General features: G+C 35.6%; 1 protein-coding gene across 6 annotated transcripts in view; it reads left to right on the plus strand.

Moving 5' to 3' along the window:
• Positions 1–14,029, plus strand: part of CCNB3 (cyclin B3) — an 80,153-nt gene that overhangs the window by 45,559 nt on the left and 20,565 nt on the right. For all 6 annotated transcript variants that reach the window (XM_053670654.1, XM_053670658.1, XM_053670659.1 and 3 more), the window contains one exon: positions 928–1,020. In XM_053670654.1, the coding sequence (XP_053526629.1) occupies positions 928–1,020 (93 nt within the window). The remainder of the gene's footprint in view (positions 1–927; positions 1,021–14,029) is intronic.

Consider the following 14,029-nt stretch of genomic DNA (forward strand, 5'->3'; position numbering starts at 1 on the left):
TCAGGTAGTATCTTTTTAAGTTATCTCCAAGTACCCTTTAAATATACTGTAAGTATCTCCAAGTTGCTCTTGGAGATCTTTTCCTTTCTGTATGCAAGTTATCTGCCATTATATGTAAAATCACACCATTTGTTTCACCTCTCCAGTCTGGTAAAATTTTCTTCCTCCTTTGAAATCTGCCAATCTCCTTTACTACTAATATTAATTGACTCAAGTTTTTTTTTTCCTGTCTCTTTCAACGGAACAAATAAGACCAATATTATCTGCCAACTGGAATTTTAGCAGGCCATGCAAAAGAAGGAAGATTAATATCTCATATTCCCTTTAGAGACATAATGTTTGATTAACTGTCTCCAGAGCCCACATTTTTTTCTAGTATACCTTAGAGGATATAAGAAAAAACTTTGCTATACCAGAAGTGTGGGCCTTAGCTCAGCAGTATAGATTTCACTTGAGATTTTATTAGAAATGCAGAAATCTGGACTCACCACAGATTTTCTAAATTTGAATGTGAATTTTAAAGATCTGCAAGTGGTACATATGCACATTAAAGTTTGAGAAACATTGTTCTGATAGCATGGTGTAGTGCTTTAAGGTTGAATTGCAAAAAGGGGGCAAACCTTTTTGGTATTCATCTATAGTCATATGTGTGTTCCTGCCCATAGTCCCCTTAACCTTCTTAGTACTCACCTTGACACTGGAATATCATGCGTGTCCATTTTCCAAGGATAAATATAATTTGTCTGGGAAAGAATACTTTGATCTATCCCTATCAGATACCAGCTGAAAATGAGTTAAACCATGAAGAAGTTAATTATGTTAAGTTACAACTTTTTCCTTGAGATGTTAGTTACAAATATTTTTTCCTAAGTTACAATTTTGGAGCTACAAAAATTGTTTATTAACATTTCTTTCTTATGTCATCAGGAAAAGTTCATACTTAAAAAATACATGAGCTGTCAGAGTGACATCAACAATAACATGAGGGCCATTCTTGTGAACTGGTTGGTGGCTGCGCAGGTAAGCCTGGCAACTCCTTTTTAGGGAGTTGCTATCCTGTTTATCAATTATTCATTCAGCATTGCCAGTGGGAATTTGTACCATTCCAAACATGGTACAAATTTACTGATTCTACAGAGCTGAATAAGCTATGGTTCCTGCTCTTGAGAAACTTTTGATATAGGGGGCAAGGTAAGACATGCAGGGAAATAAGTGCAATACAAAGTGGAATACACTTAAGTAATATAAGAATGTTATAAATAAGATACTGTAAGAAACCAGTGAAAACAGAGATTATTTCTAGAAAAAACAGTGATGGCATGTTAGTTTAATCCTTCTTAAAATCTTGTAAAATTATATTTAGTAATTTGGGTAGTGGTCAGTAACAAAGTTTTTCAAATTCAGGTGGGATGGGTAATAGGAAGGACAGTGTAGCACAAAACATGGCAATTAACTGCTTGTCCAGGGTTAGTTATTGAGGGAATATGACTATGAATACTTAATTATCACTTTATACTAAGGAAGGATAGCCTAGAATAGTACCTAGCACATACCAAGGTGTCAATAAGTAGTTTTTGAATGAATAGAATTGAATGAATAGCTATGGAGTTTGCACAGGAATATAAGGCATAGTTTATGCTCAGAAGAATGTTACTATATAATTGGGGAGAAAAAGTAATATAGTTTAATATCCTTTAAATGCCAGAGAAGTGGTTCAGGCTCACTTTGGAGTGACAGACAAGGGAAATGTGGTAGATTTGGACATCAGCAAAGCATAAAAATATCTCTCATCTTATGAGAATGATAAAGTACTCTTATCTAAGTAAATTAGATAAGAGTAGAATTTGGAGAGATCTTAAATAAGATTGATCCCAAAGATTGTTGATCACTACCAAACCAGAACAAGATTTCTAGTGGACTGATAGCTGACTTTGTTCTGATCAACATTTTTATTAGTAATGTAGATGAGAACAGAGAATAGAGAAGATCTACTCATCCCATTCATGGGTAATTGAAATTGGGAGTAGGGAGAGGGAATAAATAGTTAAGATATAAAATATGTTTATCAACTATAATGATGAATAGGATCTTTTTAATAAAAGCTATTATGTTTATTACACAAAAATTCACATTTATTCAGAAAGTAAATAATAATTATGATCTCACAGCCACTGTTAATGTGTGTATATATTACCCCCCATATTTAAAGTGGTGGTTATTCACTAGGGATGCACCTTTGGTGCACAGATCACGGAATCACAGATGCACAGGACCCATCTCAGACTTATCAAATCAGAATTGTGGTGTATGACTCAGGCACCCATATTTTTATAGAGCTCCACAAGTGATGCTAATGTACACCTTTTGATAGAGAATCAGAGTTGACTTTTAGTATGTAGTTCCATGAAATTTTAACATTTGTTTTGAAATAATGGATTTATAATAAGTTGCAAAAATAGTATAGAGAGGTCCTGTGTACCCTTTACCTTTCTCCCTATGATAACATTTTTCATAAATGTAATATAGAGTCACAATTGAGTTCCACAGGCCTTATTTAAATTTCATTAGTTTTGCATGCATGTGTGTGTGTGCATGGTCTATATAATTTGATCACACATGTAAATTTTGTAAGCCTCACCACCACCACAGTTAAGATACAGAACTATTCCATGACTACAAGGATCCCTCATATTACCCTTTTATAACCACAACTATGTCCCTTTTCTTACCTTCCTGTCTGGAAACTAGTAATTTGTTCTCCACTTTTATAATTTTTTGATTTCATGAATGTTATATAAATGGAATCATATAATATGTAACCTTTTGAGATTGACTTTTATTACTCACCATAACTGCCTTAAGAGCCATCCAAGTTGTGTGAATCAATAGTTCATTCCTTTTTATTGCTGAGTAATATTCCATGGCATGGATGTACCACCTATTATTGAACCATCTACCCACTGAAGGGCATTCAGGTTGTTCCCAGTTTTTGAGGCTCTGAAAAGTACTGCTACAAACATTCATGTACAGGTTTTTATGTGAGTATAAGTTTTTATTTCCAACATTAATACCCAGGAGTGGTATTTCTGGGTGATATGGTAAAAGTACATTTAACTTAATGAGAAATTGTCACAGAGTGACTGTACCATCTTTCATTATCATGTAAGATGTTAGGAGAGTTCTAATTGCTCTGCATCCTTGCTGGCACTTGGTATTGTTAGTATTTGTTTTCAAATTTCATCCATCTAGTAGGTGTATAGAGGAATCTCATCATAGATTTTATTTGCATCCCCTCAAGGGCTAATAATAAACATCATCCTTATTTGTCATCCATATATTCTCTTTGCTGAAGTTTCTAAGTCTTTTATCCAGTTTCAAATTGGGTAATTTATTTTACTCTTGTCAAATAATGAGAGTTCTTTACATATTCTGGATACAAATTTTTTGTTGGATGTTATGTACCATATGTCCTACCTGTCTGCAGCCTTTTTATCTCTTATCTGTCTTTTATAAAGCAAAAGTTTTTAAATTTGATAAAGTCTAGTTTTTTAATGTTTTCTTTATGGATTGTACCTTTTATGTCATGTCTAGGAACTCTTTGACTAAACCTAGGTCATAAATATTTTCTCCTATATTTTATCTAAAAGTTTTATAGTTTTAAAATTAAATCTATAATGCCTTTTAAGTTTTGTATAAGGCATAACAATTTTGAGGTCAAAGTTCACTTTTTGCATATGGAGGTCCAATTGTTCTAACACCATTTATGGAAAAATACATTTTCTTCACTAAATTCCTTTTATGCCTTTGCCCAAAATCCGTTGGCCTTATTTGTGTGGGTCCATTTCTGTACTTATTTCTATGCTGTATTCTTTTCCATTGACTTCTGTTTCTATCTTTTTGCCAATATCATACTGTCTTTACTTTTACAGTTTTATAATATTGTGATTCTTAAAAGTAGTTAACATGATTCTTTCAACTCTATTCTTTTTTCAAAACTGTTTTAGCTTTTCTAATTTATTTGCCTTTTTATATAAATTTTAGAATCAGTTCAGCAATATCTACAAAAAATCCTGCTGAGTTTGATTGGAACTGAGTTACATTTTGCTCAGAAAAGAGTTAACATAATGGACCTAATACTGCTGTCCTTAGAAAGGCCTGTTTGCAAAGTTGGCCCTTGGCTGGCATCTGGGAACTTGACTGGTAAACAGTTCTGTATACTGCTATAAAACCCTTTCTTAATTATAACTGTACTTTAACTGTGCAGAAAATGTGGTTTATTCTGATTAGCTGCTTTTCTTCTGGGAGTCTGGAATTTTGGTACATGCTAAGCAGAGAGTGTTTACGTTACCAACACCCAATAAAATCTTAGGCATTGAGTCATTAATGAGGTCCCCTGTAGACAACACTTTACATGTATTGTCACATCTCATTCCTGGAGGAATTAAGTGCACCCTAAATGACTCTACTGGGACAGGACTCTTAGAAGCTTGGTTTTGGTTTTTGACCAACTTTGCCTATACTTTTTTCCCCTTTGCTGAAACTGCTTTGTATCTTTTGTTATAATAAATAGTAGCCATCAATATGACTATATTCATAGTCCTGTGATTCCACCTAGGAATGTGCTCTTGGGAACCTCCCAACACACATCTATAGGTAGGAGTTGAACAGAATTGATAATATTTTGTATGTTGAATCTTTCAGCTCATGATTGTATTACATCTCATTTACTTAGTTAGAATTCTTTTTTACCATACAGATCCTGTACATATTTTGTTAGATTTTTACTAAAATATCTTAGTTTCTTGGAGCTATTGTAAATGGTATTTTTTAAAATTTAGGTTTCCAGATTTACACTACTGCTATAAAATATTGATATTTGTGTTTGACCTTGTATTATGTGACCTCACTAAAACCTAAAACTTATATTCTTAGTTTTTTTAGAATACCAAGGAGTAACAAACTTTATTTTAGAAAATAGACTTTAGATATATTTTAGACTGATTTTTAAATTGAGTCAAAAGACCTAGGATCAACAAACTATTATAGATAACCAACAGTAAATTAAAATAAATTATTTTTAAAATCATATTACTTTCATTTCTTGAAGTTATCTGTGTAGACAATTATGTCATTTTAAATGGACACAGTTTTATTTCTTTCCAATATGCATGTTGTTAATTTCATTTTTGTGTTTTATTGCACTGTGTAGGACTTCCATTATGATGTTGAATAGGAGCAGTAAGAGTGCAGTCTTGTGTTTGTTATTCCTAATCTTAGGAAGAAAGCAGTTACTCTTTCACCATTAATATGATCTTAATATAGAGTTTTCTTTTGAAATTAATTTCTTTATTTTCAGACAGAGAGGAAGGGAGGAAGAAAGAGAGGGAGAGAAACATCAATATGTGGCCACCTCTCATATGCCCCCAACTGGGGGACCTGGCCTGCAACCCAGGCATATGTTCTGACTGGGAATTGGACCAGTGACACTTTGGTTTGCAGGCTGGCACTCAGTCCACTGAGCCACACCAGCCAGGGCTTAATGTTGAGTTTTTGTAGATACCTTTGATCAGGTTGAGAAAGTTACTTTCCATTCCTAGTTTGCTGATGTATATTTATCATAAATGATTAATTTTTCTTACATCTATTGATATGACTTTTTGTTTAAGACTATTAATATGGTGGATTACATTGACCGATTTTTAAATATTGAAGCATCCTCATATTCCTAGGATAAACATCACTTGGCCCTGGTGTGTTATTCTTTTTATATACTGTTGCATTATATGTGCTAATATTTTGTTGAAGATTTTTGCATCTATGTTTCTGATGGATGTTGGCCTATAGGTCCGTAGTGGAGTTTTTTTTGTACTGTCTTTGTCTGTTTTTGGTATGAAAATAATACTTCCTTCATAAAATAATTTGAAAAAATATCCCAGATTATTTTTTAGAATTCTAAATTATATGTACAGTTGATATTATTTATTATTTAAATGTTTGATAGAATTTGCAAGTGAAACCATCTGGGCCTGAGGGTTTTTTTTCTTTTCCCTGAATTTAACTAAAAATATAATTTCTTTAAGAGTTAAAAGATTATTCAAGTTACCTATTTCATTTCAGATGACTTCTGGTAGTTTGTGATTTTCAAAGAATTAGTCCATTTCACCTTAAGTTGTTGAATTTATGTGCATAGAGTTGTTTATAGTATTTCCTGTATTATTTACTGTTTCATTCCTGATATTTGGTGATTTGTGTCTTTTCTCATTTTGTTAATCAATTATATTGATTTTCCCCAAATAACCAGTGTTTGGTTTGATTAATTTTCTTTATATTCTGTTTTCAGTTTTATTGCTATGTGCTTTAATTTTTATTATGTCCTTTCCTCTTCTTTGAGTTTAATTCGCTTTATTTTTCTTGTTTCTTAAGGTAGAAGCTTAGATTATTGATTTCAGACCTTTCTTTTTTCATAATATAAGCATTTAAAGTTATCAATTTCTCTGTAAGCACTGCTTTATCTGCATGTTATAAATTTGGGGAAACTTCCTCTGTAATTCATGGAGTGTTTAGAAGTTTGTTGTTTAATTTACAAGTGTTTGGAATTTTCACCATTATTTTTCTGTTACTGATTTCTAGTTTAATTCCATTGTGGTAAAATAAACCACTTATGTACGATTTTAATTCTTTAAAAATTTTAAAAGGTTTATTACCCAAGATATGGTCTGCCTTAGGGAATATTCCATGTGTACTTGAGAAGAATGTGTATTCCACTGCTGTTGGGTGGAGCATTCTATGTCAGTTGGATTCAGTTGGTTGATGGTGTTTAATTTCTTCGTTATCTTTGCTGATTTTCTGTCTACTAATTCTCACAAAAGAGGAATGCCGATGTTTTCAATTATAAGTGTGAATTTGTCTACTTCTCTTTTCAATTTTGTCATTTTTTTTGCATTGTATATGTTGAAAATCTGTTACTACAAACATGAGGGGGGACTCAAAAAATAAAAATCCTGTAATTATCTTCTGGTGGCTGGGCCTTTTGTAGTACAGCCTTCCCCTGATAGGTGAGTGTTCTATGAACCTATCTGCATCAGTGTACCAGTTGGCATTGTTGTGAGAGGCTGCATTTGACTTCAGTGAATTTTTTTGAAGACTCTTTCAGTGTGTTTGCCGTTTTCATGATGGGCGATTTATGAGTGCACCTGACCACACTGCATTGAGTGTTCAGCAGTTTTTGGCCAAAAATGGCATGACCCTCCTTACCTCAACCTTCCTCTTCACCAAAATTCACCTCAAGTGACATTTTTGTTTGTTTGTTTCCCTGGATGAAAAAAGTCCTCAAAGGGAAATGTTTTACTGGTGTTGAAAAGGTGAAACAAAAAATCAGCATTAAGAAGCATCAAAATCAACAAGTTGAAAAACTGTTTTGAGCAGTGGGAAAAATGTCTCAATAGTTATATTGCATCAAATGTAGAATACTTGGTGGCTGAAGGTTAAACATCTAAGAATAAATAAATACACAAGTTTTATAATTAAATTCTGATTTATTTTGGGTCCCTCCTTGTACACATTTAGGATTATTATGTCATCTTTTTAAAAATATTTTTTAAATTTCATTCATTATGCCATCACATTTGTTCTATTCCCCCCCTTTGTTCCCCTGGAGGGGGGACATTTGTTCCATTTGTTCCCCTGCACACCCCTCCCCCACCATTCCTCCCCTTTAGTTCATGAACACGTGTCTCAAGTTCTTTAGATTCTACATTTCCCCTACTATTCTTACCCTCCACCCTATCTATTTTCTATCTACTGTCTATGCTACTTATTTTCTGTACCTTTTCCCCCCTTCTCCTTCTCCCACTCCCCTGTTGCTAACCCTCCATGTGATCTTCATTTCTATGGTTCACTCCTGATCTAGCTGTCCTCTTAATTTGCTTTTGTTTTAGATGTGGTTGTTGATAACTGTGAGTTTGCTGTCCTTTCACTGTTCATCTTTTTTATCTTCATTTTCTTAGGTAAGTCCCTTTTAACATTTCATCTAATAAGGGCTTGGTGATGATGAACTCCTTGAATTTGAACTTATCTGAGAAGCACTTTAACTGTCCTTCCATTCTAAATGAAAGCTTTGCTGGATAGAGCAATCTTGGTTGTAGGTCTTTGGTTTTCATGACTTGGAATACTTCTTTCCAGCTCCTTCTTTCCTGTAAGGTCTCTTTTGAGAAATCAGCTGACAGTCTGATGGGAACTCCTTTGTAGGTGACTGTCCCCTTATCTCTTGCTGCTTCTAGGATTCTCTCCTTCATTTTAATCTTGGCTAATGTAATGATGATGTGCCTTGGTGTGTTCCTTCTTGGGTCCTACTTCTTTGGGACTCTCTGAGCTTCCTTGATTTCCTGGAAATCTATTTCCTTTGCCAGAATGGGGAAGTTCTCCTTTATTATTTGTTCAAATAAGTTTTCCACTCGTGACTGTTCCTCTTCCCCTTCTGGTACCCCTATAATTCGGATGTTGGAGCATTTAAAGATGTCCTGGAGGTTTCTAAACCTCTCCTCATTTTTTTGAATTCTTATTTCTTCATTCTTTTCTGTTCGGTCATCTTTTTCTTCCTTCTGGTCTGCTCCCTTGATTTGAGTCCCAGTCTCCTTTCCATTACTATTGGTTTCCTGTGCATTTCTATTCATTTCAATTAGTTTAGCTTTCATATGTTCCTCTAATTTGTGACTAAAACCAACCAGTTCTGTGAGCATCCTGATCACCAGTGTTTTGAACTGTGCATCTGAAAGTTTGGCTATTTCTTCATTGCTTAGATTTATGGGCTCTGGGGCTCTGAGTTGTTCTTGAGCCATGTTTTGATCTGTTTGTGTGCCTGTTACGTATGAGGAGAGGCACCTTAGATGTTCACCAGGGTGGGGCCACCCAGGTCGCAGGATTGTGACACTGTATGTGGGGGCAGGGTCAGAGAGGGAGCAAGGGCGGTCCTCTCCGCTAACCAGGTCCACCTCACCACTTGCCCCCGCCTGTTTATCTGAGCGCAAATGTGCGAGTCTGCCGCCCTGCACCCTGAGCTGGGGCCTGCTCGGTCAGTCTCAATGCACATCTCTTCATTGGTTTATTTGCGAGCAAATGCGCAACCTCAGACAGCCAGCCGCACCCCAAGCCTTCTTGTAGCTACCCCATACCTAGGATCTGCGCCCTGGGCTGCTTGTGCGCCGCTGGGGTCGGGGTATTGGTTTTGCCCAACCACTCCGCTGCTGGCTTCGCCCTTCTCACAGGTTTAGCTGAGCTGTACGTTGTTTTTGGACTCCATATTGTTTGATTTTCTGTGTTTTGGTTGCATTTATTGTTGTTAAAACTTTGTTGTTTTTAGATTTGGTTGTGCGAGGAAGCAAAGTGTTTCCACCTATGCCTCCATCTTGGTGGAAGTCCCTGTTATGTCCTCTTTATACTGTTTTGTGACTTGCCTTTTTTCTCCTGTAACAATGTGCATGTAATTGTGAACATATTCTAGTTAAGTTGGCATATTTTTGCATCAGTTATATTGACTGTATAGTATTCTGTTCTTCAACCGTCATCATTTACTCAAACCCATATTGAATATTTAGGTTATTTCCAAATTTTCCTCTTAGAGATATTCCTGCAATGAACATGCATACATTTGCATTGTTCATAACTGTATTCTTTATTTTTTGGAGTAAGCTACTAGGAATAGAAGTATTAGACGAAAACAGTGTACATTTAAAATTTTTTTACATATAGGGGACTGTGCCTTGGAAGTGTCATTCCTATTTGTACTTTTACCAGTACTGAATGAAAGTGATTATTTTCTCATAATCTTACCAACATGGGATGTTATATTCTTTGCCATGTGGTAAGTGAAAAATTTTAATGTGTTATTTTTGGTTGATGTACAGGGGCGTTGGCATTTTAATTAGTCAAGTATATTAGTTCTTTCATTTATGGTTTTAATTTTTTTCCTTGCTTAGAAAACTCTTTTCCATTAATAAACATATAAAGCTTTCTCTGAATTTTTCATGGACATTTTTTTCTTCTTTAAAATACATTTTATTGATTATACTATTATACTTGTCCCATTTTTTTCTTCCCTTAATTCTCCTCCACTCTGTACCCCCCATCCCACCAGCATTCTCCTGCCTTAGTTCATGACCATGGGTCATACATATGTAAGACCTTTGATTCTCCATTTCCCATACTATTATTTTTTAATGATTTTTTATTGATTATGCTATTATAGTTTTCCCAATTTCCCCCCTTCTATCCCCCCTCTGCCCTGCACCCCCCAACTCTCCAGCATTCCCCCCTTAGTTCATGTACATGGGTTGTATATATAAGTTCTTTGAGTTCTATGTTTCCTGTACCAATTTGTCTTTCCCCATCTATTTTATGCCTATCAATTATGCTTGTTCTTCCCTGTATCCTTCCCCCGATTCTTCCCTTCCCCACTGAAATCTCTCCATGTGATGCCCATTTCTCTGATTCTGTTCCTGTTCTAGATGTTGACTTAGTTTTTGTTTTCATTATTTTTCTTTTGTTTTAGGTTCATTTGTTGACAGTTCTGAGTTTGTTGTCATTTTCCTGTTCACATTTTTTATTTTCTTTTTCTTAGATAAGTCCCTTTAACATTTCACGTAATAAGGGCTTGGTGATGATAAACTTCTTTAATTTGATCTTATCTGAGAAGCACTTTATCTGCCCTTCCATTCTAAATGAAAGCTTTGCTGGATAGAGCAATCTTGGATGTAGGTCTTTGGATTTCATGACTTGGAATACTTCTTTCCAGCCCCTTCTTGCCTGGAAGGTCTCTTTTGAGAAACCAGCTGACAGTCTGATGGGAACTCCTTTGTAGGTGACTGTCCCCTTATCTCTTGCTGCTTCTAGAATTCTCTCCTTCATTTTAATGTTGAGTAATATAATTCTGATGTGCCTTGGTGTGTTCCTCCTCGGGTGCAACTTCTTTGGAATTCTCTGGGCTTTCTGGACTTCCTGGAAGTCTATTTTCTTTGTCATATTGGGAACATTTTCCTTCATTATTTGTTCAAAAATTTTCTCAATTTCTTGCTGTTGTTCTTTTCCTTCTGGTACCCCTATAATTCAGATCTTGGAACATTTCAGGTTGTCCCAGAGGTTCCAAAGTGTTTCTTCATTTTTTTGAATTCTTGTTTCTTGATTCTGTTTCAGTTAGATGTTTATTTCTTCTTTTTCTTTCAAATCATTGATTTGAGTCCTGGTCTCCTTCCTGTCACTGTTGGTTCCCTGAATTTTTTTTTTTGTCTTTATTTCATTTTGGGTGTTGTTCATCTGTTTTTTCATTTTTTGACCAAGCTCAGTCAGTTCTGTGAGCATTTTGATTACCAGGGCTCTGAACTCTCCATCAGATAGGTTGCTATCTCCTCATCACTTAGTTCTCTTTCTGAAGTTTTTCTCTGTTCTTTCATTTGGGCCATATTTCTTTGTCTCGGCACACCTGTTAAGTTGTAAGGGGGCAGGGCCTTAAGTATTCATCAGGGCAGGGCAGCCCTTCTTGCTGCACTTTGGCCCTGCCTGTGGGGGAGGGATCAGAGAGGGAACAATTCAGCTTGCATCCTCAGCTCTAGCCTACTTTCCAACAAACTCTTGTGTGAAACTGGGAGTTTCTCGCACCGTAGCAACTGCTGTAGTCCACAGTCAGCTCTGAGTCTCAGTTTCCCATTCTCTCAGCCTGACCCACGTGGTCTGCAACTTGCTGCAGGTCTTACTGGTCTGGTTGTTCTGGTTGACTGTTTCTTTAATTCCTTGGTAGACTGAGTTCGATGCAGTTTGATTTTCTGGCCATTCTGGTTTTTATTGGTTTTATATTGGTTGTAATCATCATTTTTGTTGGGCAAGGAAGACAAGGGCCTCTACCTCTGCCTCCATCTTGGTTGTAACTCCTCTTCTTGAACATTTATACCTTCATGTTCACATTTAAATCTTTGTCTGGAATTTATTTTGGTTTTGATATCAACATCTATACACCTTTCTCCAATGTATATCTAGTTCTTCTGATATCAGTTATTGTTTTTCATTATCCACTGGTTTGAAATGATATTTTTAATCACATATATATGAGTTTGTTTATGGTCTTTTTAAAAATAATTTATTTAATTGTTGTTCAAGTACAATTTTCTGTCTTTTACTCCCATCCCAGCCCACCCCCCAGTTCTCCCCACTTCCTTCCCATTTCCATTCCCCTTAGTTGTTGTCTATGTGTCCTTTATATTAGTTATTGTATATCCTTCCCCTTTCCCCCTGAAATTTGCTCCCCTCTCCCCTCTGGTCACTGTCAGTTTTTTCTCTATTTCAGTGTCTTTGGTTATATTTTGCTTGCTTGTTTGCTTTGTTGTTTAGGTTCCTGTTAAAGGTGAGATCATCTGGTATCTGTCTTTCAATACCTGGCTTATTTCACTCAGCATAATGCTTTCCAGTTCCATCCATGCTGTTGCAAAGGGTAGGCGCTCCTTCTTTCTTTCCACTGCATAGAATTTCATTGTGTAAATGTAACATAGTTTTTGGATCCATTCATTTACTGATGGGCGCCTAGGTTGCTTCGAACTCTTGGCTATTATAAATTGTACTGCTATGAACATTGGGGTGCATAGTTCTTTGGGATTGGTGTTTCAGGATTCCTAGGATATAATCCTAGCAGTGGAATTGCTGGGTCAAAAGGCAGGTCGATTTTTATTTTTCTGAGAAAATTCCATACTGTTTTCCATAATGGTTGTACCAGTCTGCAGTCCTACCAACAGTGAACTAGGGTCCCCTTTTCCCCACAACCTCTCCAACACTTATTTGTTGCTTTGTTTATGATGGCCATTCTGACTGGTATAAAGTGGTATCTCATTGTGGTTTTAATTTGCACCTCTCTGATAGCTAGGGATATTGATCAACTTTTCATGCGTCTCTTGATCCTCTATGTGTGCTCTTTGGAGAAGTGTCTGTTCAAGTCCTTTGCCCACTTTTTAATTGGGTTGCTTGTCTTCTTATAGTGTTGTGTAAGTTCTTTGTATATTTTGGAGATTAAACATTTGCCTGATGTATCATTGGCAAATATGTTTTCCCATATAGTTTGTTCTCTTTTTATTTTAATATTGTTTTTTTTAGCTGTGCAGAAGCTTTTAATTTTGATGAGATCTCATTTGTTCTTTTCTTCATGTCCCTTGCTCTAGGGGACATACAGTAAAACTGTTGCTGTGTGAAATATCTGAGATTTTCCTGCCTGTGTTCTCCTCGAGGACTTTAATGGTGTCACAACTTATATGTCAATCTTTTATCAACCTTGAATTTATTTTTGTGCATGGTGTAAGTAAATGCTCAAGTCTCATTTTTTGCACATAGCTGTCCAGTTCTCCCAACACCATTTGTTGAAGAGGCTATCTGCAGTCCATTTTATGTTGCTGTCCCCTTTCTTGAATATTAATTGCCCATAGAGACTTGGCTTTATTTCTGGGCTCTCTGTTCTATTTTGTTGGTCCATTTGTCTGTTTTTATGCAAGTACCAGGGTGTTTTGATTACACTGCCTTGTAATACAGTATGATATCAGGCATTGTGATCCCTCCTACTTTGTTCTTCTTTCTCAAAAGTGCAGCTGCTAGTTGGGGTTGTTTTATGATTCCATATAAATTTTTGAAGTGTTTGTTTTATGTCTGTGAAATATGTCATTGGTACTTTAATAGGTATTGAATTCAATCTGTAAATGTCTTTGGTTAGTATGGACATTTTGATGATGCTAATTCTTTCTATCTGTGAACATGGTATATGTTTCCATTTGTTTGTCTTTCTTGATTTCTTTCTTCAGTTTTGTGTAGTTCTCTGCATACAGGTCTTTTACCTCCTTGGTTAGGTGTATTCCTAGGTATTTTATTTTTCTTTTTGCTATATCGAATGGGATTTTTTTTTTTATTTCTGCTTCTGCTATTTCATTGTTTGTATACAAAAACGCCTTTGATTTCTGGATATTGACTCTGTGTGCTATTTTGCCAAATCATTTATTTGGTTGAGCAG

The sequence above is a fragment of the Artibeus jamaicensis genome, unplaced genomic scaffold, assembly GCF_021234435.1.
Source record: "Artibeus jamaicensis isolate MK-2021 breed Jamaican fruit bat unplaced genomic scaffold, CSHL_Jam_final contig_60, whole genome shotgun sequence".
Taxonomy (NCBI): Eukaryota; Metazoa; Chordata; class Mammalia; order Chiroptera; family Phyllostomidae; genus Artibeus; species Artibeus jamaicensis.